The sequence below is a fragment of the Etheostoma cragini genome, chromosome 15 (assembly GCF_013103735.1).
Source record: "Etheostoma cragini isolate CJK2018 chromosome 15, CSU_Ecrag_1.0, whole genome shotgun sequence".
NCBI classification, from domain to species: Eukaryota; Metazoa; Chordata; class Actinopteri; order Perciformes; family Percidae; genus Etheostoma; species Etheostoma cragini.
The window spans coordinates 24709183-24729181 of NC_048421.1; the positions used below are offsets into that span (position 1 = coordinate 24709183).

General features: G+C 41.1%; 3 protein-coding genes across 3 annotated transcripts in view; all 3 read left to right on the plus strand.

The window, feature by feature from the left end:
- The first annotated feature begins 3822 nt into the window (after nt 1–3822).
- On the plus strand, nt 3823–11973 carry LOC117958562 (immunoglobulin superfamily member 1-like). The gene is made up of 5 exons (XM_034895020.1): nt 3823–4214; nt 6249–6539; nt 8958–9281; nt 11029–11163; nt 11251–11973. Exons 1-5 carry the CDS (start codon nt 3941–3943, stop codon nt 11589–11591), a joined length of 1365 nt encoding a protein of 454 aa, XP_034750911.1. The 5' UTR covers nt 3823–3940; the 3' UTR covers nt 11592–11973.
- Nucleotides 11974–16061: 4088 nt separating this feature from the next.
- hspb9 (heat shock protein, alpha-crystallin-related, 9) lies at nt 16062–17954 on the plus strand. The gene is made up of 2 exons (XM_034895021.1): nt 16062–16434; nt 17352–17954. The coding sequence occupies exons 1-2, from the start codon at nt 16214–16216 to the stop codon at nt 17818–17820; spliced, it is 690 nt and encodes a 229-aa protein (XP_034750912.1). The 5' UTR covers nt 16062–16213; the 3' UTR covers nt 17821–17954.
- A 1636-nt stretch (nt 17955–19590) lies between these two features.
- The window catches only part of LOC117958235, a 2602-nt gene continuing 2193 nt past the window's right edge, over nt 19591–19999 (plus strand). The window contains exon 1 of the mRNA XM_034894520.1: nt 19591–19968. Coding sequence (XP_034750411.1) covers nt 19591–19968 — 378 coding nt within the window. The remainder of the gene's footprint in view (nt 19969–19999) is intronic.

A 19999-nucleotide genomic window follows, 5' to 3' on the forward strand; every position in this document is an offset into this window, starting at 1 on the left:
TTGAGGCAGTTCTGAAGGCAAAAGGGGGTCCCACCCGTTACTAGCATGGGGTACCTAATAAAGTGGCCGGTGAGTGTACATATCTCTCACTATTTCAAACAATCAAGATTAACCCTAATAATTCTAAATAAATAAAACATCTTGCCCCTTATGTTAAATTACTTATCTGGACAATCATTTAATTCCTCTATTCATATGGCATTTCTCAAAATTTCTAGAACAAGTGGACTCAACCAGACAGATGTTAAATTAAGCATAACCATGGAAAAAAGCTGATTAAATTGTAATAATTATTCTTTCGATAACATATCAAAACAACAAAAATATTACATTGTCAAGATTTTTTTGTTCCTGAATTATTAAACAAGAAATGTGAAGGAAGGTTACGTGGAAAAAAAAGAAAAACAACAAAAAGCAGAATTATATTTCTTTAGAAATCAGAAACGAAAACTTAAAAAAAGATGAAATAAAATAAAGAAGCAGTCAGCAACATTGCCACAGAGAAAAAACAAGTTTTTCTATAATTTGTGCAACTTTTGCATAATTTACAAGGAAATCGAGGAGCTAAAGGCTGAAAAGTTGAAAGCAGGTTGGAGAGGGTTCGAGAGGACTAGCGGAGCTGCCACAGGGCTGGAGTGGCAGCGTTCAGTCCCGTCCTCAGCCCCGTCACGCTAGGAGGCTCACTGAGCTGTCAGGAGCACTCTGGCTGAGTGGGAACAGTCTCCTCATGAAAGCCTCAATTATTCATTTTAAGAAAGCTTTTATGCCTACATGTTCTCTCCTTTCATTTCTCATTTGCAATAGAGTTAGAGCTGGGCAATATGTAAAAAAAAAACAAATATATATATATATATATATATATATATATATATATATATATATATATATATATATATATATATATATATATGTATATATATCACGATAGATAGAATAAATCAGACGGGAAATTAACTGGACACCTCTATCATTTGGATATTCAAACACATATGGTTTTATTCAAAGCACATCTCTAAGAAAAAAACCACAGCACTGTGCACTCAGGATTAAATATGTAACCAAATAACTCCAATGAACAAAAGATGTGGTTCAAGCAGTGCACCTAAAAACCCGCTATTGGTGGATTGTAGGCATGGCAGAGAGGACTTGAAAAGCTAGGCTGTGATGGCGTCTAGTGGCTGGCAGTGGATACTGCAACAGGTCTGCAGATCATGGAGGAGAAGTACACTGAACTGCGTGGAAGAAGTATTCAGATGCTTTGCTTAAGTAAAAGTACTAATACCACATTGTAAAAATACTCTGTATTGTACAAGTAAAAGTCATGCATAGAAAATGTTATTTAGGTAAAAACACTATAAGTACATTTTAATGATGATACATAAAGTATTAAAAAAAAAAGTACTTCATGCAGAAAAATCTTCACATTTTAGAAACTGGAAAAGATCCAGACAGTTCTGTTAATTAACTAAGTGTTTCATCTACTAATCATTTCAGCTGGACGTTTAGCCATTATGTTGTTGGGTAGTTTAATTAAGAATGAAACGTAATTACAAACTACATGTGTTTTGTGTGCAAACATCTTAATTTTTAAATGATCTAGTACTAAAACTGTCAGATGAATGTAATGTAGTAAAAAGTAGAATATTTCTCTCTGAAATGTAGCGGAGTAGAAGTAGAAAGTGGCATTAAAAGAAAAGACAAGTGTAGTACAATTACCTCAAATTTGTACTGGAGCAGTATTTGAGAAATATACTTAGTTGAATTACACAACTGGAACTCGGTCAGGCATTTAAGGTCAAACTAGAAAACAAATTTCCTGCAGAAAATGTTTGTGAATGCTGAACAGCTAACTTGCTAAAGATAACTAAATTGCTAGCTTTATAGGTCCCTGTTACGAGTAGAAACTAGTTGAGCCCAAATTCAACAAAACTATGACCAGAATGATTGTCTAACAGGTTGATTCCAATGTCCAATGTCGGGGATGCAATAATGAAAGAAACCAAGTCAAAAACAAATCCAAAGTAATCCAGGGTGATCCAGGGTGGAGGGCAGGAGTGGTGGATGACAGGACTGAAGGTGGAAGCAGAAGTCAGGTTCACAGAAACTGTGGCAAACAAAGAACAATGAGAACAAGTAAAGTACACAACCTAATCCAAAAAGTAGAGTCATCAAAGAGCCTAACGTGAGCTTTGTCCTGGGACGTTTCAGGAACTACCCTGAGGCAGATTGGAGGGTCCTGGTTGAGGTCTGTGGGGTGTGAAGTTCCTTGAGGTGAGTGGGGGCTCCACCATGGATGCACTCATTGGTAAGGGGGGAGACCTTGTACTCAATTCTTAGTGAGACAGGAAGCCAGTGGAGTGATTTGAGGATGAGGGTGATGTGGTCATGTTTGCGCACCCTCAGCAGGATAATGGCAGCGCTGTTTTGGATGTACTTCAGCTTCTGAAGGCGGATCTCAGGGATCCCAGTGAGGAGCACATTGCAGTAGTCCAGCCTGGAGGAGACAAACGCGTGGACAAGCTTTTCCGCATCTGCTGGAGTGAGTGTGGGACAGAGTTTGCCAATGTTCCTGAGGTGGAAAAAGGAGGTCTTGCAGAGATGTTTGATGTGAGCCTCAAAGGCCAGATGAGAGTCCATTTTCACACCCAAGTTATTGGCTGATGTAGAAAGTGGAAAACTTCGGCCAGAGAGGGGGATGCTGGTAATGACAGATGACCAAACCTGGTGTGGAGTGCCAACTAAGATGGCTTCCGTCTTGGAGCTATTTAGCAGCAGAAAGTTTGGCTTCATCCACACCTTTACCTCCTCCAGGCAGGTGGTCAAAGTGGATGATGGCAGGGCAGAAAAGGGGGTTGGGTCTGTCCTGAGATAGAGTTGAGTGTCATCAGCACAGCCGTGGAATGAGATTCCATGCCGGCTGATGACATGGCCAAGGGGGAGCATGTAAGGGAAAAACAAGGTGGGGCCGAGCAGGTGACATTGTGCGTCAGGGATTTAGCCTCTCCCAAGGCAACATGCTCAGTTCTCCCGGTGAGGTAGGATGAGAACCACACATGGACAGAGTCAGAAACACCGATAGTGGAATAAAGATGGTGGAGGAGGATGTGTTGTCCCACAGTGTTGAATGCTGCTGTCAAGTCCAGATGAGAAGAGATGGGGAGCCAGCGTCCGCAGTAATCAGCAGGTCATTTGAGACCCTGACCAGGGCTGTTTCTGTGCTGTGGCCAGGCCGGTAACCACACTGAAATTTATCAAAAAGGTTGCTTTGCTTGAGATGGTCCTTAAGCTGTGCGGCAACTACTTTTTCTAGCACTTTGGAAAGGATTGGAAGGTTAGAGATGGGCCTTTAGTTGGCAAAGACTGCTGGGTCTATGGTTCGTTTTTTGAGAAATGGCCTGACAACAGCTGTTTTCAGTGTTGACGGAACAGGGCCTGCCTGAAAGAAGTGGTTAATGACCTTTGTGATAAGGGGACTTATGGCATGGAGGTTGGATTTTACCAGGGCTGTGGGGAAGGGGTCCAGGGCAGGGATGGTTTCATCTTTTGGATGATTTTGAAACATTTTATGTACATCAACCAAGTAATTTGCTATTTTTGGTCCCACTCTTGATTTAAATGGGACAAAGCTGCACTCTCTTTGCAGCTAGACAAGCATACAATCGGGTTGCTCTGAAAGTGTGTTCAGCTTGTGTTGAACTCTTTCATTTGAGACAGCTTTTACAGTTTAAAATCGGGTTGTCTTTTTCAAATATCAGCGGAAGAGATATTAAATTTGAAAGACAAGCATGTCAACATGGTTACTCAGACAAACACTTATTATTAAACACCACGAAGGGTTTTAAATCTGTACTATTTAAAGGATATTCCCTCAGAGTTCCTATTATACCTCATTATATTGCTGTGTTATGTTTCAGCACTCCTCCCAAAGCCCAGCATCTCCATGAATCCTGCAGTTGAGGTTACCTGTGGTCAGGACGTCAGTATCACTTGTTCTGTCATAACTCAAACTCAGCAGCTTTTAAATCCAACATTTATTTTAAAGAAGGCTTCAAGTTCAGTTGGAGAGAAACAAACGCCAAGGACCAACTCTGCCACCTTCAGCGTGCCTGAAGTCAACTTTGACAACGAAGGATCATACCAGTGTCACTATAAGATAACAGTCGCAGGTCAAGACTTCAACTCCTCAAGTGACTCTGTCAGACTCTCTGTTACTGGTAAGGAAATCAATCAGTTTCCTGAATATTGATGTTTAAACATTTTGGGAGATACAGTAATTGCCTTTCTTGTTGAGTTAAATGTGAAGACACATGTAAGTGGTATCAATTTTGTCATCCTAACTTCTGCAAGAAACAAAATAAAACTAGAACTTCAAGCAGTTATGACCAGGGTCCAAGCCTCCCCGCGCCAGTTGTTGGCAAACCGGGGAGCTCGCGAAAGCGGAACCCGAAGCGTGACGTGGGGAGGCAAATGTCCGGAAATATCAAGAGGAGTGAGTCATAAGATCGGGGGTACATTGCTGTTGCAAATATCCCAGAGGAGTTTTGACAACCTCTGGTCCGTCTCCTTTCATTTTCTAGGAAAGCTTGGAAAACATCAACCCTGTTGTCCACAGTCAATCTATGAACATCATTTCTTTTCAAGAAAAAAATGGGCTATTAGATTATTTGTGCTGCACTAAGGTCACTTGAATGTTGAAAAGGTTGTAGGAACATAAAGACAAATAAATAAAGAAAGTAAAGCTTAACATGAATCTCACAGATATACGTTTGATATTATACACAGAGCAATGCCACAAGAGCAGTTGTGTTGTCTAAAACAGTTCTATATACAGTATATGGAGTCATCCAGTGCAAAAATAAACACTGAACATTATAATTCATGTAGGACAAATTATTTACAATTCTTACATACAGTGTATCAATCTTGCACGTGATAGTATGGATTAATTGCACAATGAGCCCGAAAAACTCTGGGCTTCTAAGCTGGATACAAAACCTTCTGTAAGGGACAGGAAAGCAACAAAGACATCAGCAGAACAGGTTCACTGTTAGCTTTTAGCTTCACAAGACAGTATGTTTCTACTAGTTGTATTAATAAATTACAAAGATATGAATCAGAAGTAACGTTTTAAGTCATATAGGACAGTCTCAGAAGGGATAAAATGGGCCAAAATGGTCTACGTTGAGTATAGCGGCCCCTAATTGCCCATTTTAACAGAATTGGTACAGAGCCTCCGAGTGACATGACACACAATCATCAGAGGTTTGGAAAAAACAAATAAATGTTGATTATAGCGCCCCCTAATGGCCTATCTTTACCAAATTTGGTAGCGAGCATCATGGATAGATGTGAAACACTGCTCTCAAGTCTTTTGCTGATAAGATTTAATTTGGCCGAGATATAACATGAGTTGTGTTTTTGGTAGCTTGCTAAAGAAAATTTGTCCATCTGTCCAAGTAATTCACTTTAGTGTAAGTGGATAATCCAAATGTTTGCCGATAGGCCACACCCACTTTAACCAGTCATTGCAACCACTGTAAGAGGCGCCTCAGGGGTGGCCCTAGATGGTAGCCATCAACTTTTGTAAAAATCAGATGAGCCGTTCATGAGATGTAAACTTTTTGTATTTGTAGCTTGTAACTTGTATAGTTTACTACACAAATTTGTTTGTGCGTAATATTAACAATTATCTTTCCAAATGTGCAGATAATTTGCGTGATCTAGGAGAAGTTCAAAAAAGCAAAATTTCACGCGCAAAAATTGTTTCTATTTCACGAGATTCAGTTGGATCCAGGGACACGTGGATGTGTGGTTTTTAAATGTCCGATGTACGTTTTGGGAGTTGTAGGGCCAAACACGGTTTTTGCTGCTATAGCGCCACCTAGTGGTGGAAGTGGGTCAATTGTTACGTCTGAGGTCTTTGCAGAGTTTAAGACCAGTCCTGAAAATGGCACACCGGCACCATGTACGGTTTAGGCTGCAACAGGAGTTTTACGCATAAAAGAATAATGGAGGAGAAGAAAGAAATCCTCAGAAAAACAATAAGGGTCCAAGCCCAAGGGGGCTGGGAACCACAGTTGCAGGCTTGGACCCCTAATTAATCATGCAATTCAGCCATATAATAAAACAACAAGGGAATATCCCCAGTGTGGGATTAATGCGGTCTATCTTATTTTAAAATGGAAAACTATATCTCAGTTCAAGGTTATAGTTTTAACATTTTAACTCTAACATTTAATTTTTTTCAGTGAGCCTCCCAAAACCCAGCATATCCATGACTCCTGATGGTGAGGTGATCTGGGGCCAAGACGCTGGCATCACTTGTTTGATCTCAACTCAGGTTTTAGGTGGGACATTCATCCTGCAGCACTCCTCAGGCTCATCCAGAAAGACAGTAACAGGTACCAACTCTGCTACCTTCAACATTGACCAAGTGGACTTTCACAATGAAGGATTGTACCAGTGTTGGTATCAGAGAAGGAGTTCAAGTCAAGACTTCATCTCACCCAAAGGGAACTTTGTCAGACTCTTTATTTCTGGTAAGTTTGATGGATTCATAATCTAATAAGACCACACAACAAGTAACACAGAATAGCATTACCAAGAATAATCAAACATAAAGAAAAGGACAGGAATATAGTGAGGAGTGTGTTAGTGTACAATGACTTTTGGAAAAGTTAATGATATATATTATGCTATGACTATATTGGCATGTAGATATCCTAAGGTCTGGACTCTTATCAAGCATTGTAACAATTCCCAGACTCACACGGCAAGGGAAAGGTACAACGCATATAATTAAGGTGAAGGGCGGATCTCTGCTTTCAATCGGCTATAACCTTGTCCTGCCTATTTTAATTACACAACCCCTGAATAAACCCTCACCAATACAAACACCCTAATTGCCTTTAGGTCGGCTCAATAACCACGCTAATAAAATAAAAAAGACCATAGGTTATAAGTTTAACTGCGTGTATTAATGACACAACTTATTAAACACCGACACACCCCCTCCGTACATACACGTTAAAGCCCTCAAAGTATCCAACACATTTAAACACCTTTCCCCCAAAACACCTAGACGACCCAAACAAAACAAATGTCACTCAATAAACTTAAATAGTCCGGATCCAGAGTTAGCAAACAAACAAAACAAACATGGCCGGAGAAGCGTGGCAAGCCGCCGCAGTTAATAACTGTCCACAATGACTACTCACGCAACCTGGCCACGGTCCGTTCAGCACCAGGGTCGCCGCCGTAGTACCAAGGAGTAATCCCAGTTTTGTAATCCACCGAAAACGTATTTGATCCAGAGGCTGGTGTCTCCTGGAAAAACTGCCACGCTGCGCCCTCCAAACCCGACCGCTTCTTCCCGTCCTTCTCTCGCCCAATCGATCAGCTGAGTTTTTTTCTTTACGTCACCACCAGGTGTCATTTATAGAAGCACACATTAGAAAAGCATTTCAAAATAAAAGGAAATAATACACCAACATCAGACCATACACGTGATACCAATCCAGGCCACTGATAGCAGAACTATATACTTTATCAATATGGGAAAAACAACAATACACACTGCATGTTCCCTGCATATATATTATATAGCCTCTAACAAAGATGGACATGGGCAACCATTACAGCATGAGTAATTACAGGCAGAATGGACAATTTTCATTCGAGTTCTGACAACTTCTCGTTTCATAGCAAAACATGCAAAATTGCTGCTATGTCACGTCACGTTGTTTGACGAAAATTCAGGCTTTTAATAACTTTCCATCATTAAGGTTTTTGGATTGCAGAGACATTTTAAGTTGATCTGGTCAAATCTGTAGCAGGATTTCTTTAAAGCTATAGTGCCCCTATGAGGAATTCTAAGGAATGATAAAAACAATAGGTTAGGTAGCTGGCTCCAGAGCTGCATAAGCTGTTGGTCGTCTGTGTTGAACACCAGGAATAATATTCTTCACTACAATGATGACTAATGTTAATCCTTAGTAAACGATAAACAACTATAAACTGTCGCCACATCTACATGACTATTGGCCATGGAGCCAATTGGTCACGTCGGAGCCCAAGCCAAATTTCAATATTTCAATAGTCTCCCAACACATTCTTATGAATAGGTTTAGGCTACAGAGCTCTGTGAGCTGTTGCTCGTATCAGTGGCAGTTGGTAGTAATAGTTATGGGTAGACAGAGCGGACATTACATTTAAGTTTTGCCAACCATAAAGGTGGAACCATGCCACGATGACAATTAAGTTCAAGCCAAAAAACAAGTTGTTATGTCCCTGTTTTGATTCAAACAATCTTGAGGAAGAGACACTGGTTCCTGGGTGAATTGTTTTGTTGTCCCTAGGATGCAAACTTCCTCCCTGGCTTGAAAGCGCTGTGTTTTGTGACCCACCCATCCACCCCGACCTTTTCCATACGTGGTTACACAACTCCTTTACAGCATATTTGTATTCTTGGCGTCTACTAGAATAGTTTCACATGCTTTGGGGTAATATAATATACTACCCCTTTCTGCATCACCTTTGCATGAAACTGTCTGAGATAAGTCTGACCACATTCAAACTAGTCACTCGGCGGGTGTCACACCACCACTTCATGCAAAGGCCAATGAAACAATGTTTTGAGGAAGCTGGAAGTGCAAAACCGGTGGTGATTATTAAAAGCATCAAAAACATACAAATTGCACAAACTGTACCCGGAGAAATTAAAGAAAAAAGAAATTTCAGTGAGTCAAAAAACACTTGACAAAAGGGCAACCGCAAAAAAATACTTCATCCCTCTCCATTTCACACACACACACATATATATATATATATATATATATATATATATATATATACACACACACACACAAGTTTGTAGCCCCAGCCAATAACAGTGTGCAGGATGTGCAGTCCTACCTTTGCCACCTTGCTCTATGTTACTTCATTTATTTGATATTCAGCGCCGCTGCAGCAGCCCAACATCTCCTTAACATCTCCTAACAGAGGGCTGGTCTGGGGCCCTGAAGGTGCACAGATAACGAGGGGGTTCAGCTTTGTCTTAACCTGCTCCACTCCCTCCCATTATCTTGGAGGTGTTTTCTATCTCATCTTCTCTGGTTCAGAGCTGACCCACACAGAGCCAGCGGTCAACCATTCAGCCTCCTTTTCCTTCCCGGTGGCTGAGTATGAACACCAGGGCAACTACAGCTGTGTGTTTGAAGTCAAACTTTCCTCGAGAAGATTCACTTCTCCACAGACAGCACCAATTAGTGTCATCATTCAAAGTAAGTAGAAAGTAAGTAGAGTTAAAAAATAATTGAACAACATTTTGCTAATTTTTATCAAAAATATTTGAGTGATACATAGAGTACTTTTTGTTTAGGGGTGATTTCCAGTAAAGCCAGAGCAGATAGAGAAATAATGAGCCGCATGATTGTACATGTACCGGCCATGTTACTGTTATAGTAATCTGGATCAACGGAAGGACATTTCTGGGATAACTTTGCCCAGATGTCCCTCGCTTTTCCCACACATTTCGAGAAAAGCAAACTACATGCTGAAAATGACAAGATGGAATGAGAGTTTTTTTCTTTTCTTCTATACCACAATGTATTTTTGGTGCAACCCAGCTCAGTGTCATGGCAGTTCATGAAAAGGTGACCCTTATATAATCTATTGATTCGTGTCCAGGGACACATTCTTTTTTCGTGGTGTTGAGCACGTTGACAAATCAATAGATTAAATAACATCACCATTTCACAAACTGCCGTGAGACCGGGTTGTGTAGCCAGACCTTACTCCACAGCGCTGTGGCGATAGGCCTGGCAATGCGAGACTAGGCCAATGCATTCATGGACAAATCCAAATTTGCTAAAGTCCTTCAAACCATATGATGAAATATGTGGTTTATTTCTACCCTCATATACAACCCAAGATCATTTTCCATCCTCATATCTAAAACAGACAACATAATGGTCACGGTTTTAAGGATAGTCACAGTTTGATTGTGTTCAGGCACCAAAACTATTTAGTTAGGTTTAGGAAAACCAGTGTGGTTTGGGTTGAAATCAAGTAACTTTACTTTTAGTTGTGCATGTGACGCTGAATTTTTGTTTTGTAAAGTAAAAAGCAACAAAATAAGTCACCATTAACTTTCATTTTCCAACGGGACATGAACCTGCTCTCCTCGTTTTAAGTCCTGTGTTAAAAGTAATGTCTACCATACACTAGAAGACTTTGAACAGAAACCATCTCACATCTAAAGACAATATCCCACATTGAATGTTAAAGACTAGGGATCTTGCAGGATCACAAATTGCAACACTACAACTAGATTAGTTTTGAAAAATGTAACCAAGCTAGCTGGCTACTGCTAGCATTAGCTGGCAAAATTAGGGAAAGTTTGCAATTTTCGGTTCTGCCGTGCATTCAGATGAACAGCGGGGGTACTCGAGGTTCTCGTTTATCCACCGTTAAAACTCCTGTTATGACTTGCACCAATATGAAATTTTGAAAATCTGCAACTTTCCCTCTTAGCATTCTACTTAGCGCTACAGCAACCATAAACAACAGTGGCTCCAGCTGCTTGCTGCTTCCTGCTTCCTGTTTGGTGCTGGAGGGAGCACACAGTGCACACCCGTTGGTTGTTGACAACATTCATGTAATTTGACTTCACTACCAAGACTTAAAACTTATAGTGATTGTGTCAGAATGTTAAGACGGGAAGAATAGTGACTTTGAATGAGTTTTTTTTACAACCTTACACCACACGATTTAGAGGACGGGAGCACCCAGGACCCTCAGGATTTAGTTCCGATACTGGAAATAAATCTCCAGTGGAAACGCTTGAAAGATTATTTGGTGTAGGGTCAGCGTAACACAAACAGAACGAAAAAAGGGTCTTCTCTGACAAGCCAGCAGTTAGTGTTTAGATACAGTATGTCATTGTGATTACATGATGTGATTGTTTATCCCAATGTTAATAAAATGGACAAGAGTTAGGATTAACTGTTGAACGTTTGTCTCTCCTAGTGCATTTGTTGCCACTGGTCTCTTCAGTAGCTGCTGGGGGTCTGCTGCTGCTCCTACTGGTCTTGGTGGTGGTCTGCCTGGCTTGCAGGAGAAGACGACAAGCCAAGCACACTGGAGCCCTCGTCCAAACTCAATGTTTGTGCTCACACGGTTCACATTCATCCAATGAGTTCAAATGCTTGTAAAGAATTTCTTCTGATGTTCATGATGCTTGTGTTTCAGTGGCTGTCCGAGGCAGGAATGAATACGAAAATAACGAGTATCAGGACGACGAGGCTGACTATGAAAATGTTGATCCAATGGACACCAGGAACAATATCAAAGAGGAAACAAGGAAGGGGGAGGAAGAGGAGACCAATGATTATGTGGAGCCAGAGAGTGATGAAGAAGCGGGCCCAAGGGTAAGTATTATAAAGACCAACGAGGTATGTTTAACTGTAGAGGAAAACGGTGAAGAAGAAGAAGAAGAGGAAGAAGACAAGAACGAGGATGACTATGAATATGTAACCAAACCAGTAGATGGAGACACTTTGGACATTTATGGAGAAGAGGATATTTATTAAAACTTTTAAGGTGTCCAATGATCAACAGTGTCACAGTGGTTATCGTGGATGAAGCACCCACTGCGAAGGATTTAAATTACGTGCTTTCTTTTCTGGAGATCGGCCAATTTGGTCAAGACCAAAAAGTATTTACATTGTAGCATTCTTCCGCTGTTTCAGTTCCTTTTCAAACCAGACACTTTGCTCTGGTGCAAATCCGCTGATGAGTTTGTGAAATGAAACAAAATGCAGCAACACAAGTCACATAACAACATTCAAAACATGGGGCCAGATGTGTCATGAACACATTTTAGTCCTTCCAGGATTTTGCAATGTCACAATGGCAACACACATATTTAACCATTAACTCCCAATTTTGACCAACCAATGCAACTTTACCGCAAATTTGACCAATAACAGGAGTTTCAGTCCCAGTCTTTGCATCTGTGTTACTCGATGGCGTACTCTGAGAGCCACTGACCTGGCGGAAGTGAGAACATGTTCCTTGTTTCTGATATGAAGACTAGACGCGTGTGACTCGAAGATCTCACATTTACCAAGAAAGAGTACAACCAAAGACTTTGCAAAACCATTTTAGACTGTCCTTCCAACCTGTAACAGTTTAACATCAATGTACGCTGTAACGTGTTTTTGACACAAAACTCGCCAAGAACTGCTGCTGTTTTAATCCGGTGGGCTCTCTGCAGAGGTGGGGCTGGTCAGTTCCTCCACCGCGACTGACGCACGCACACACACACATACTCACACATGGTGGATGCAGGAAAAACAGGAGTGTTTTAACATAGGGGGGTGTATCCTTATGCCCCCTGTATTTTAACATAGGGGGTGTATACTTATGCCCCCTGTATTTTAACATAGGGGGGTGTATACTTATGCCCCCTGTATTTTAACATAGGGGGGTGTATCCTTATGCCCCCTGTATTTTAACATGGGGGGTGTATCCTTAGGCCCCCCGTATTTTAACATGGGGGGTGTATACTTATCCCCCTGTATTTTAACATAGGGGGGTGTATACTTATGCCCCTGTATTTTAACATGGGGGTGTATACTAATGCCCCCTGTATTTTAACATTCTATTTATTCACGATACATTATTTATTCACAAAGTCCAAAATTAGTGTTCTTAAAGGTCATAATTTTCCTAATTTCTTTAATTAAGGCATTAAGATCAATTTCCAAAAGATGTTTTTTTGATCAACTTTAGAATGGGGGGGGGGGGGTAAACCTATTCAAGCCACTGTATGTTAACTGCCTTGAATTGTAAATAAACTTCCCATTTTCTTGCTTAGAGCAGCTATTTGAAACCACTCTCATTTCTGTACGCTTAACAGCTGGCCAAACGAGATATTGTTAATTAGTGTGTCTTGAAGGTGTTGATTGGTCATATGATTGATTAATGATGGGTAATATTGACTGCTGGCAGCTACATAATAACTTTGCAGACATAATAGAGTGGTGTCATTGGCCTAGCTGCTATATTGGGTGAGCAGATAACGTGTATTCCATAAAATGTTGACATTTCTTTCACCTTTATAGAAATACATTGTTCAATATTGTTGGGATGTTGTTTTTAAGGCAATATGTAATAGTGTTATGCAAAATATATCTTACTTTTATATCATATTGTCATATATAAGTAATTCATTCAAATAAATGTCTAAATGTTACTGAATGTATTTAAGTATCTTTTGCACATGCACACATACTGTAACTCAGATTTGGCCCTGAGGAGTTTGAAGCTGGATGGTCCCATAGAACCAAAAATAATAACCAGCCTGGCTGGGTGGGTAATTATAACCCAGTCATTTAAAGATGAGCGTTTGGCAGCCATCTTGAATCTCCCTTTCTATTTCTGTCCTTGGCATCCCCTGGTTCACTGACACACATCTTTATTTTTGCAGTAGTCTACCCACTGACTAAAAGATGACTAGTGTTGTATCGTTTGGGTTTTTTCCGATACTGGTGCCAAAGCGATATTTAAAAAAATGTGCCGGTGCCTAAAACGTGCCTGAGCCAAAACTATTTAAGACCTAAGGGTACTAAACAACAGTCGGCAACATTAAGGAATGGCTTGTTAATTGATAAGACCACATGCTCAAAATTAATTGATTCAATAATTTAATAACAATTATAACTTATAACAACAATGCATTTCACCAGGACATTTCTGTTGAACAACAAAAACAACCACCAGATGGGAAAAGCGTATGTTACAATAACCTTGAATGCACCACGAGGCTACCAGTTTCAAATAAGCGCACGGCAGATGCACTCTGCTTAACGTCCCGCTGTTGGAATCCTCTCCTGTGAAATACAGCCAACTTTACACGTTTTAGCTGTCAGCATTTCAATCTGTCAATCCTAAAGAGGAATCTTTTAGTGAGATCATGTCTTAATCTGTGCAGATGAAACTGAGCAGTATTTAACAACAAATACATGCTTGTATTAAAATAAGCAGGCTAATGCTCGCAGGGGTAATCTACCAGTATTCAAACCACCATGAATAGAAAAAAAAAATCAAATTCAACAAATTTCAAAGTCTAAAAATCACAGTCAAATCAGCACCTACGTATGTGGCACAAAAACAGAACCACAGTAGTATTAAATGCTCAGAGATTGTATTGAATACATTAAATACATCAACAGTAACTTAAAAAAATACCAGAACAATAGATGTCATTTTGTCTTAGCATACAGTGAAAAGCAGAAGCTGTTTCCAGCCAATCATATGTAAGTCAATTCACTGTTTGAGCCAATAATGTGAAGGCAGCCACAAAAATAGATTTGACACAGCCTTCTTGTAATGTTAGGACTCTGCTTTCACACACACACACACACACACACACACAAACACACATGCAGTCAGACTCTGTGAAATGTTCGCGCTCTGAGCTCATCCGTGGAAGAAGCACTGTAACCTGAGACAAGGCAGCCTTTGTTCACATTGCTGATCAACATGCTTAGTTCTGAACAGCTGCTGATGTCCGATATCTAAAGGAAAAACAAAAATGTTTTTGCCATTTTTTGCCACATCTATGAGCAATAACAATAACAAAAGCCTTCCCATCGGATTGGATACCACTGTTCCCACTTTATTTAAACACGTTTAAGTTGATGTACTGAATGTACCTTTTGAATTACTGGTAGCCTCTAATAAAGTAGAAATGAAATGATTGCAATGTATTTTTTATCATTCAATCTAATTTAGCTTGGTGACTTCCTGACTGCTTTGACAAATTCTAGTTGACATTTTGCAATTAACGCTTACTCTTGCCGAAGGTGAAATGACCAACAGTAACGTTACACATGGCATATCATGTGTTGGTGAAAGTCTGGATATTGATTTGGGGACAATGACATTGCTGGATAGCTACATTTTCTTGTTTAAAATACTGTCAAATTATCTTGACTTATTGTCAGCCATACATATGTTATTGATTTTGAATCTTGCTAGCTTACGTTAGCTTGCTAGTGTCTTCGCTGATAGCTAAGCAAAAAGGTTTCTATGAGCTGAGTGGACTAGAAACATCTCCCTTTGCCAAGTTGGATCTAAGGTCTGTCCTGTTTACTGGAGCTGTGATCAACGTTGGCACTGCATAATCCCTGCTAATGGGATGGCAATGATTATTCCAGGTAGTCAAACCTTAAGATGTATCAGACTTAATGGATTTTGGTTGCAAAACGCATGAAAATCTAAATTATTGGTCTGAAAAAATACATTTGTAAGTGATTATGGTATAAGCGCGTTCATGCCCTTTGAGGTGTCCATTATCAGGTAATGAATGAACTCCACTTCGTGGATGTATTTTTTGTTTTAAAAACAATCAAACTTGACATTAAATGAACAGTGTAGTCACTAGGTAGAAGTCAGTGTCATTTTATGTCTCATATGTACATCCACCACAGTGCATAGCCTCACAGGATTATTATACATTTCTTTCCCTTCTGTCTACTTTTTACTTTCAAGTATTTTTTTGCTTCCAAAAACATACAGTCTGTGTGTAATGACACTGATGACAAGAAGACATTTTTAGAAAAATGTGCCACGAACAGCCATTTCACACACGATCCCTTCTTTTCACTATCACCCTAGATATTCTCATACTGCTAAAGGAAGAATGTGTTATGAACACATTTTTTTGCTTTTAACACACTTTAGAAATATGTATCTAACTGATCTAAAGATATATATATATCTAGAATATCTAGATATCTAGAAGATAAAGGTCTGACTGCCGAGTTAACACAGCCATATGCCCAACAACACAAACAGGTAATGACCATGAGCTGTCTTTAGCCTTGTGATTAGTTGCAGGGTATTCCTGACCTCGCTGGCACATGCTAACAAACAGCAGTGAGCTCATGGGGTGGAAATAGCTCAGTGGGAGGGACGGAGCAGGACAGCTGGCGTATATAAGAGAAAGAAGCACTGTGTAATGTCTCAAACCACCGGATAGAAGTCTTGAGAAGAAGAAACTCTGGAAGCTCTCAGTTCTCACTCTTCACTGGAGCCCAAAGCTATCAAGTCTGAGAGAGGGAATCTGCCCCCAAAGAACCAAAAATAAGGATTTGCAGGTTGCTGAACTCAAGTTTGCCAAGAACTGTCCTCTGACGCCGACTTAATGGCCCAGCATGCAGCTTTGAGGAGCCTGTTCGGCGATGACCCTTTCTTCAGTCAAGAACAGCTGCTGTGGCCGCTCCGTCACGAGGCCCCCTCCTCACTGCAGCAAGACTTCTTCAACCAGAGAACCAAACTGGCCGACAGCCTTTTGAGGGGGCTTCACGATGGGCCCCACCTCCTCAAACTTAACAAGTTGCCCCTCATTTCCTCCACTTTGGCAAGGTATGTACATAAAATGTGTAACTAATTATTGGTTACTCCTGATTGGCTTTGTTTTAGGCTGTTTTCACTACTAAAGTTTGTCACCCATTTTAAATGTTATCATTCTATTGATTGGGCTTTGTCGGTGGCTGTCAACCTCAGGAGGGATTGTTACAACCAGTGGCGTAGCACAGAATTCTGGGCCCTATAGAAAGGATTGGCCCCATCCCACCAACCACAGCTATTCATTTTAACATCTTATTAGGCCATACTCACATGAGGGCCTTGGGTACTCAATCCCCTTTTCCCCCCAGTCCGACACCCCTGGTTACACCTATTATTAGGTTCAGAAGGCCATTATGTATTTGCATTGCAACGGAACGCAATTAGTGTTTTCCTTAACCCCCTGGGGTCACATTTCACAACTCTGAGTCCCGTTGTGAATTCAACCTAATCAGTTAGGTCTAGGCAACTAACCTTCTTTAGTTGGATTAAGCAAAAGATTGTGGTTTTTGTTAAAACGTTTACATTTGTAGTTTAGTTAGGAACAATACATAAGGAACGTGTCTGATAGTTAACTTTCAAAAAGATACCAGAAGAGTCAACGCTGACATCAGGTTTCACACAGGAGCTCCAACCTTTCAATTCTACTACTACTCTCCATGCGTAATATTAGAGACGAGACAAGTTTATGTTCTCAGAGTGCTTTCCCATTGTTTCCGGTTATTTTTACAAAAATCCAAGCAAACAAAAATGCATTACACTACAAACCACGCAAAAGCATTCACTCTTCTTATTGGTTATGCGTCTGAAAGAAAGTAAATACATGAAGTACCGTTGACATGCTCTTCCACATTATAGGTTGCAAAGCACAACTAACTAAAAGAGCCATTGGAGTCTTGAAGCTGCTTCTTATCTGGTTTCTGATTCTCTTTCAGGCTCAGTGATGGTAAAGAGCAGCAGAGAGAGACTGCAACTGCAGAGCTGTACCAGGAACCTCAACCGGCCACAGAGAACGGCGACCTCCTGGTAACCCTAGACGCTCGCGGTTACGCCCCCAATGACATCACTGTCAAACTAGTGGGGCGTTGCCTTGCGGTGGTGGCCAAGAAGCAGGCCGGAGCAGAAGAGAGCCAATCCTGCTCCTCCTCCTCCTCCTGCGCCTCCTTGTGCTCCTCAGCCTCGTCTCAGATGGGATTTGTCCAGAGGATCGACATTCCCGCTCACCTGGATTTGTCCGGCCTCTCCTGTTCCCTGATGAATGATGGACAGCTGCGTATCCACGCCCCCGTGACAAAGCAGCCGATCAGTGAGGAGCAGGATGTGCCCGTTCGGTTCAGGACATCGCTGGAATTTCCTCTTACCAAGGACAAGACAAAGGAGGAACACAGACTAATGCACCCATAAGACACACTCCACAACTACTGTCAGTTTGAAAACACATTTTAAATAAATGAATAAAGAATCCTGTTTTCATGCTCCCACAGACACACTTCCACTTAAAGACGTCTATAACAAGTAAAGTTTACCATTATAAAATGCAGAGAATATTTATTTTATAATTATTTGCAATTTGTATGACCTGTTAAAATGAAATAAAGTGTATGATTTTCAAAAAAACTTTTATATTTGTACAGTGGTGTCTGCTAGTGCAGGGGTAAATTAAGTGATGGAGTTTAGTGACCAATAGATGGTGCCAGCGACCAACCTAGACCAAGAATGGCGATGGAGTAGAGAGAGGAAGAAAAGAGAAGTCTTTAATGCTAGCGTCCCGTGTCCTTCCCCTTAGTAAACTAGATTGGTGACTTTAAAGGGGCATGTGGTTTCCTGGCTAGAAGGTATTTGTCGGCATGTTGGAGAAGGTAACAAACAAAAGCAGCAGTTAAATGTTTTATGTGTCCTGCCCTGAAGGTTTTACAGCAGAGGCAAGAAGAAAGGAAGGCTTTGGAGAAAAGAGGTGGAGGAGAAGGAAACCTAGAAAAAAACATTGATATGTCTTGGGATGTCTGGCTTTGCAGAGAGTTTTGGGTATATGCTGGCAGACCCAATGGTGGAATTTTGTTTGTGATGCTGAACACATAAAAATAAATGTATTGAACAAATTCAACAAAAGTGATTAAACAATGATTTTCTAATTCATTAAAACATTTTCAGTGACCACAAACCAAATTCCATTTACCCTTATCACATTGGACACATGTTAAAGTGCTCATATTCTGCTAATTTAATGTTCATAATTGTTTTTTGAGGTTTCCATGGTTTCATTTTCTAAAAACACCATATTTTTGTTGTACTGCACATTGCTGCAGATCCTGTTTTCACCCTGTGTGTTTAGGTCTCTGTTTAATCTCCAGAGTGAGACATCTCACTAGCTTTAGCTCCAGAGTGAGACATCTCACTTGTTTTAGCTCCAGAGTGAGACATCTCACTTGTTTTAGCTCCAGAGTGAGACATCTCACTTCTATCTTATCTTTGTTGGGAGCTGCACATGCTCAGTAGCTCGGTAAGATCACATCAGCTAGATAACTCTTTCTCTAGCTTTGGTCAGTCCAAGGCAGGATCAGCTGGGAGACTTCTTCTAGACGAGGATACTTGTGGAAAAACTGCACAACAAGGACAGGAAGTAGTTCTTTTGGAGATTATGCTAAACTAGTGGCTTTTGGAGCAGTGTTTTCCATTGAGAACAAGCTAGCATGCTACGGTTAGCCACCTCGTCTCTAGTGACGTAGAAACTCGTGCAGATCAGAATCAGAATCAGAATCAGCTTTATTCGCCAGGTACGAGGACACATACGAGGAATCTTTCTTTGGAGCATCACACACAGCACAATGTACACTTACAAAACAACCAAAACAAAATATACTCACTAATATATGCAAAATATATATGTACCCTAAACAGAAACAACATAGAGGCATGAGTGCAATGAAGAGTTCAATAAAAATTATTTAAAATGGGCTGTACTGCTGTCCTGATGTACACGGCGACCAGAATGAACGAGGAAAACTCCTGAATAAAATGGTTTGCCGTTTATGAATAGTGACTCTAAGTGGGGGGAGTGCATGATTTCTCCAGAACTGTGACATCTGTGCACCAACCTTCGTTTATGTAGAGACAGAGTCCAAGCGGTCCGCTTGGTAAAGATTGAATCCCGGGAGGATAAGTGCGCTATCCGGGATGCGCGGAGTGAGCCGGGATTTGGTAAAGCAGAGGGCGGATGATCTGCAGAAGTCCGAGTTAGTTCTATTGAGGAGCAGCAGTTCATCCATTGAAGGGTACAGGCTACAGTTCCGGGTCCGCCCCCCTGGCTTCTCTGGGGTGGTCCGGACTGTGTTGCGCCCAGACCAGGGCCTGGTGCTGGGACAGGAAGTGCGCTCGCTGCTGGAGAAGGGGGCCGTGGAGCTCGTTCCCCCGCAGGCCGGCGGGTCCGGTTTGTACAGCCGGTACTTCCTGGTTCCCAAGAAGGACGGAGGCCTGCGCCCTATTCTGGATCTGCGGGTTCTGAACTGGTCTCTGAGGAGATACAGGTTCAAGATGCTCACCATCCCCGCCATCGTGTGTCACATCCGGTCCGAGGACTGGTTTG

Excerpts from the sequence above, each read along its gene's own strand:
- LOC117958562 (XM_034895020.1), top strand. The coding sequence starts at position 3,941 with ATGAATCCTGCAGTTGAGGTTACCTGTGGTCAGGACGTCAGTATCACT. Across the intron at positions 6,540-8,957 it reads TGTCAGACTCTTTATTTCTG|CGCCGCTGCAGCAGCCCAAC; the intron begins GTAAGTTTGATG and ends TTTGATATTCAG. Across the intron at positions 11,164-11,250 it reads AGCCCTCGTCCAAACTCAAT|TGGCTGTCCGAGGCAGGAAT; the intron begins GTTTGTGCTCAC and ends CTTGTGTTTCAG.
- hspb9 (XM_034895021.1), top strand. The coding sequence starts at position 16,214 with ATGGCCCAGCATGCAGCTTTGAGGAGCCTGTTCGGCGATGACCCTTTC. Across the intron at positions 16,435-17,351 it reads ATTTCCTCCACTTTGGCAAG|GCTCAGTGATGGTAAAGAGC; the intron begins GTATGTACATAA and ends ATTCTCTTTCAG.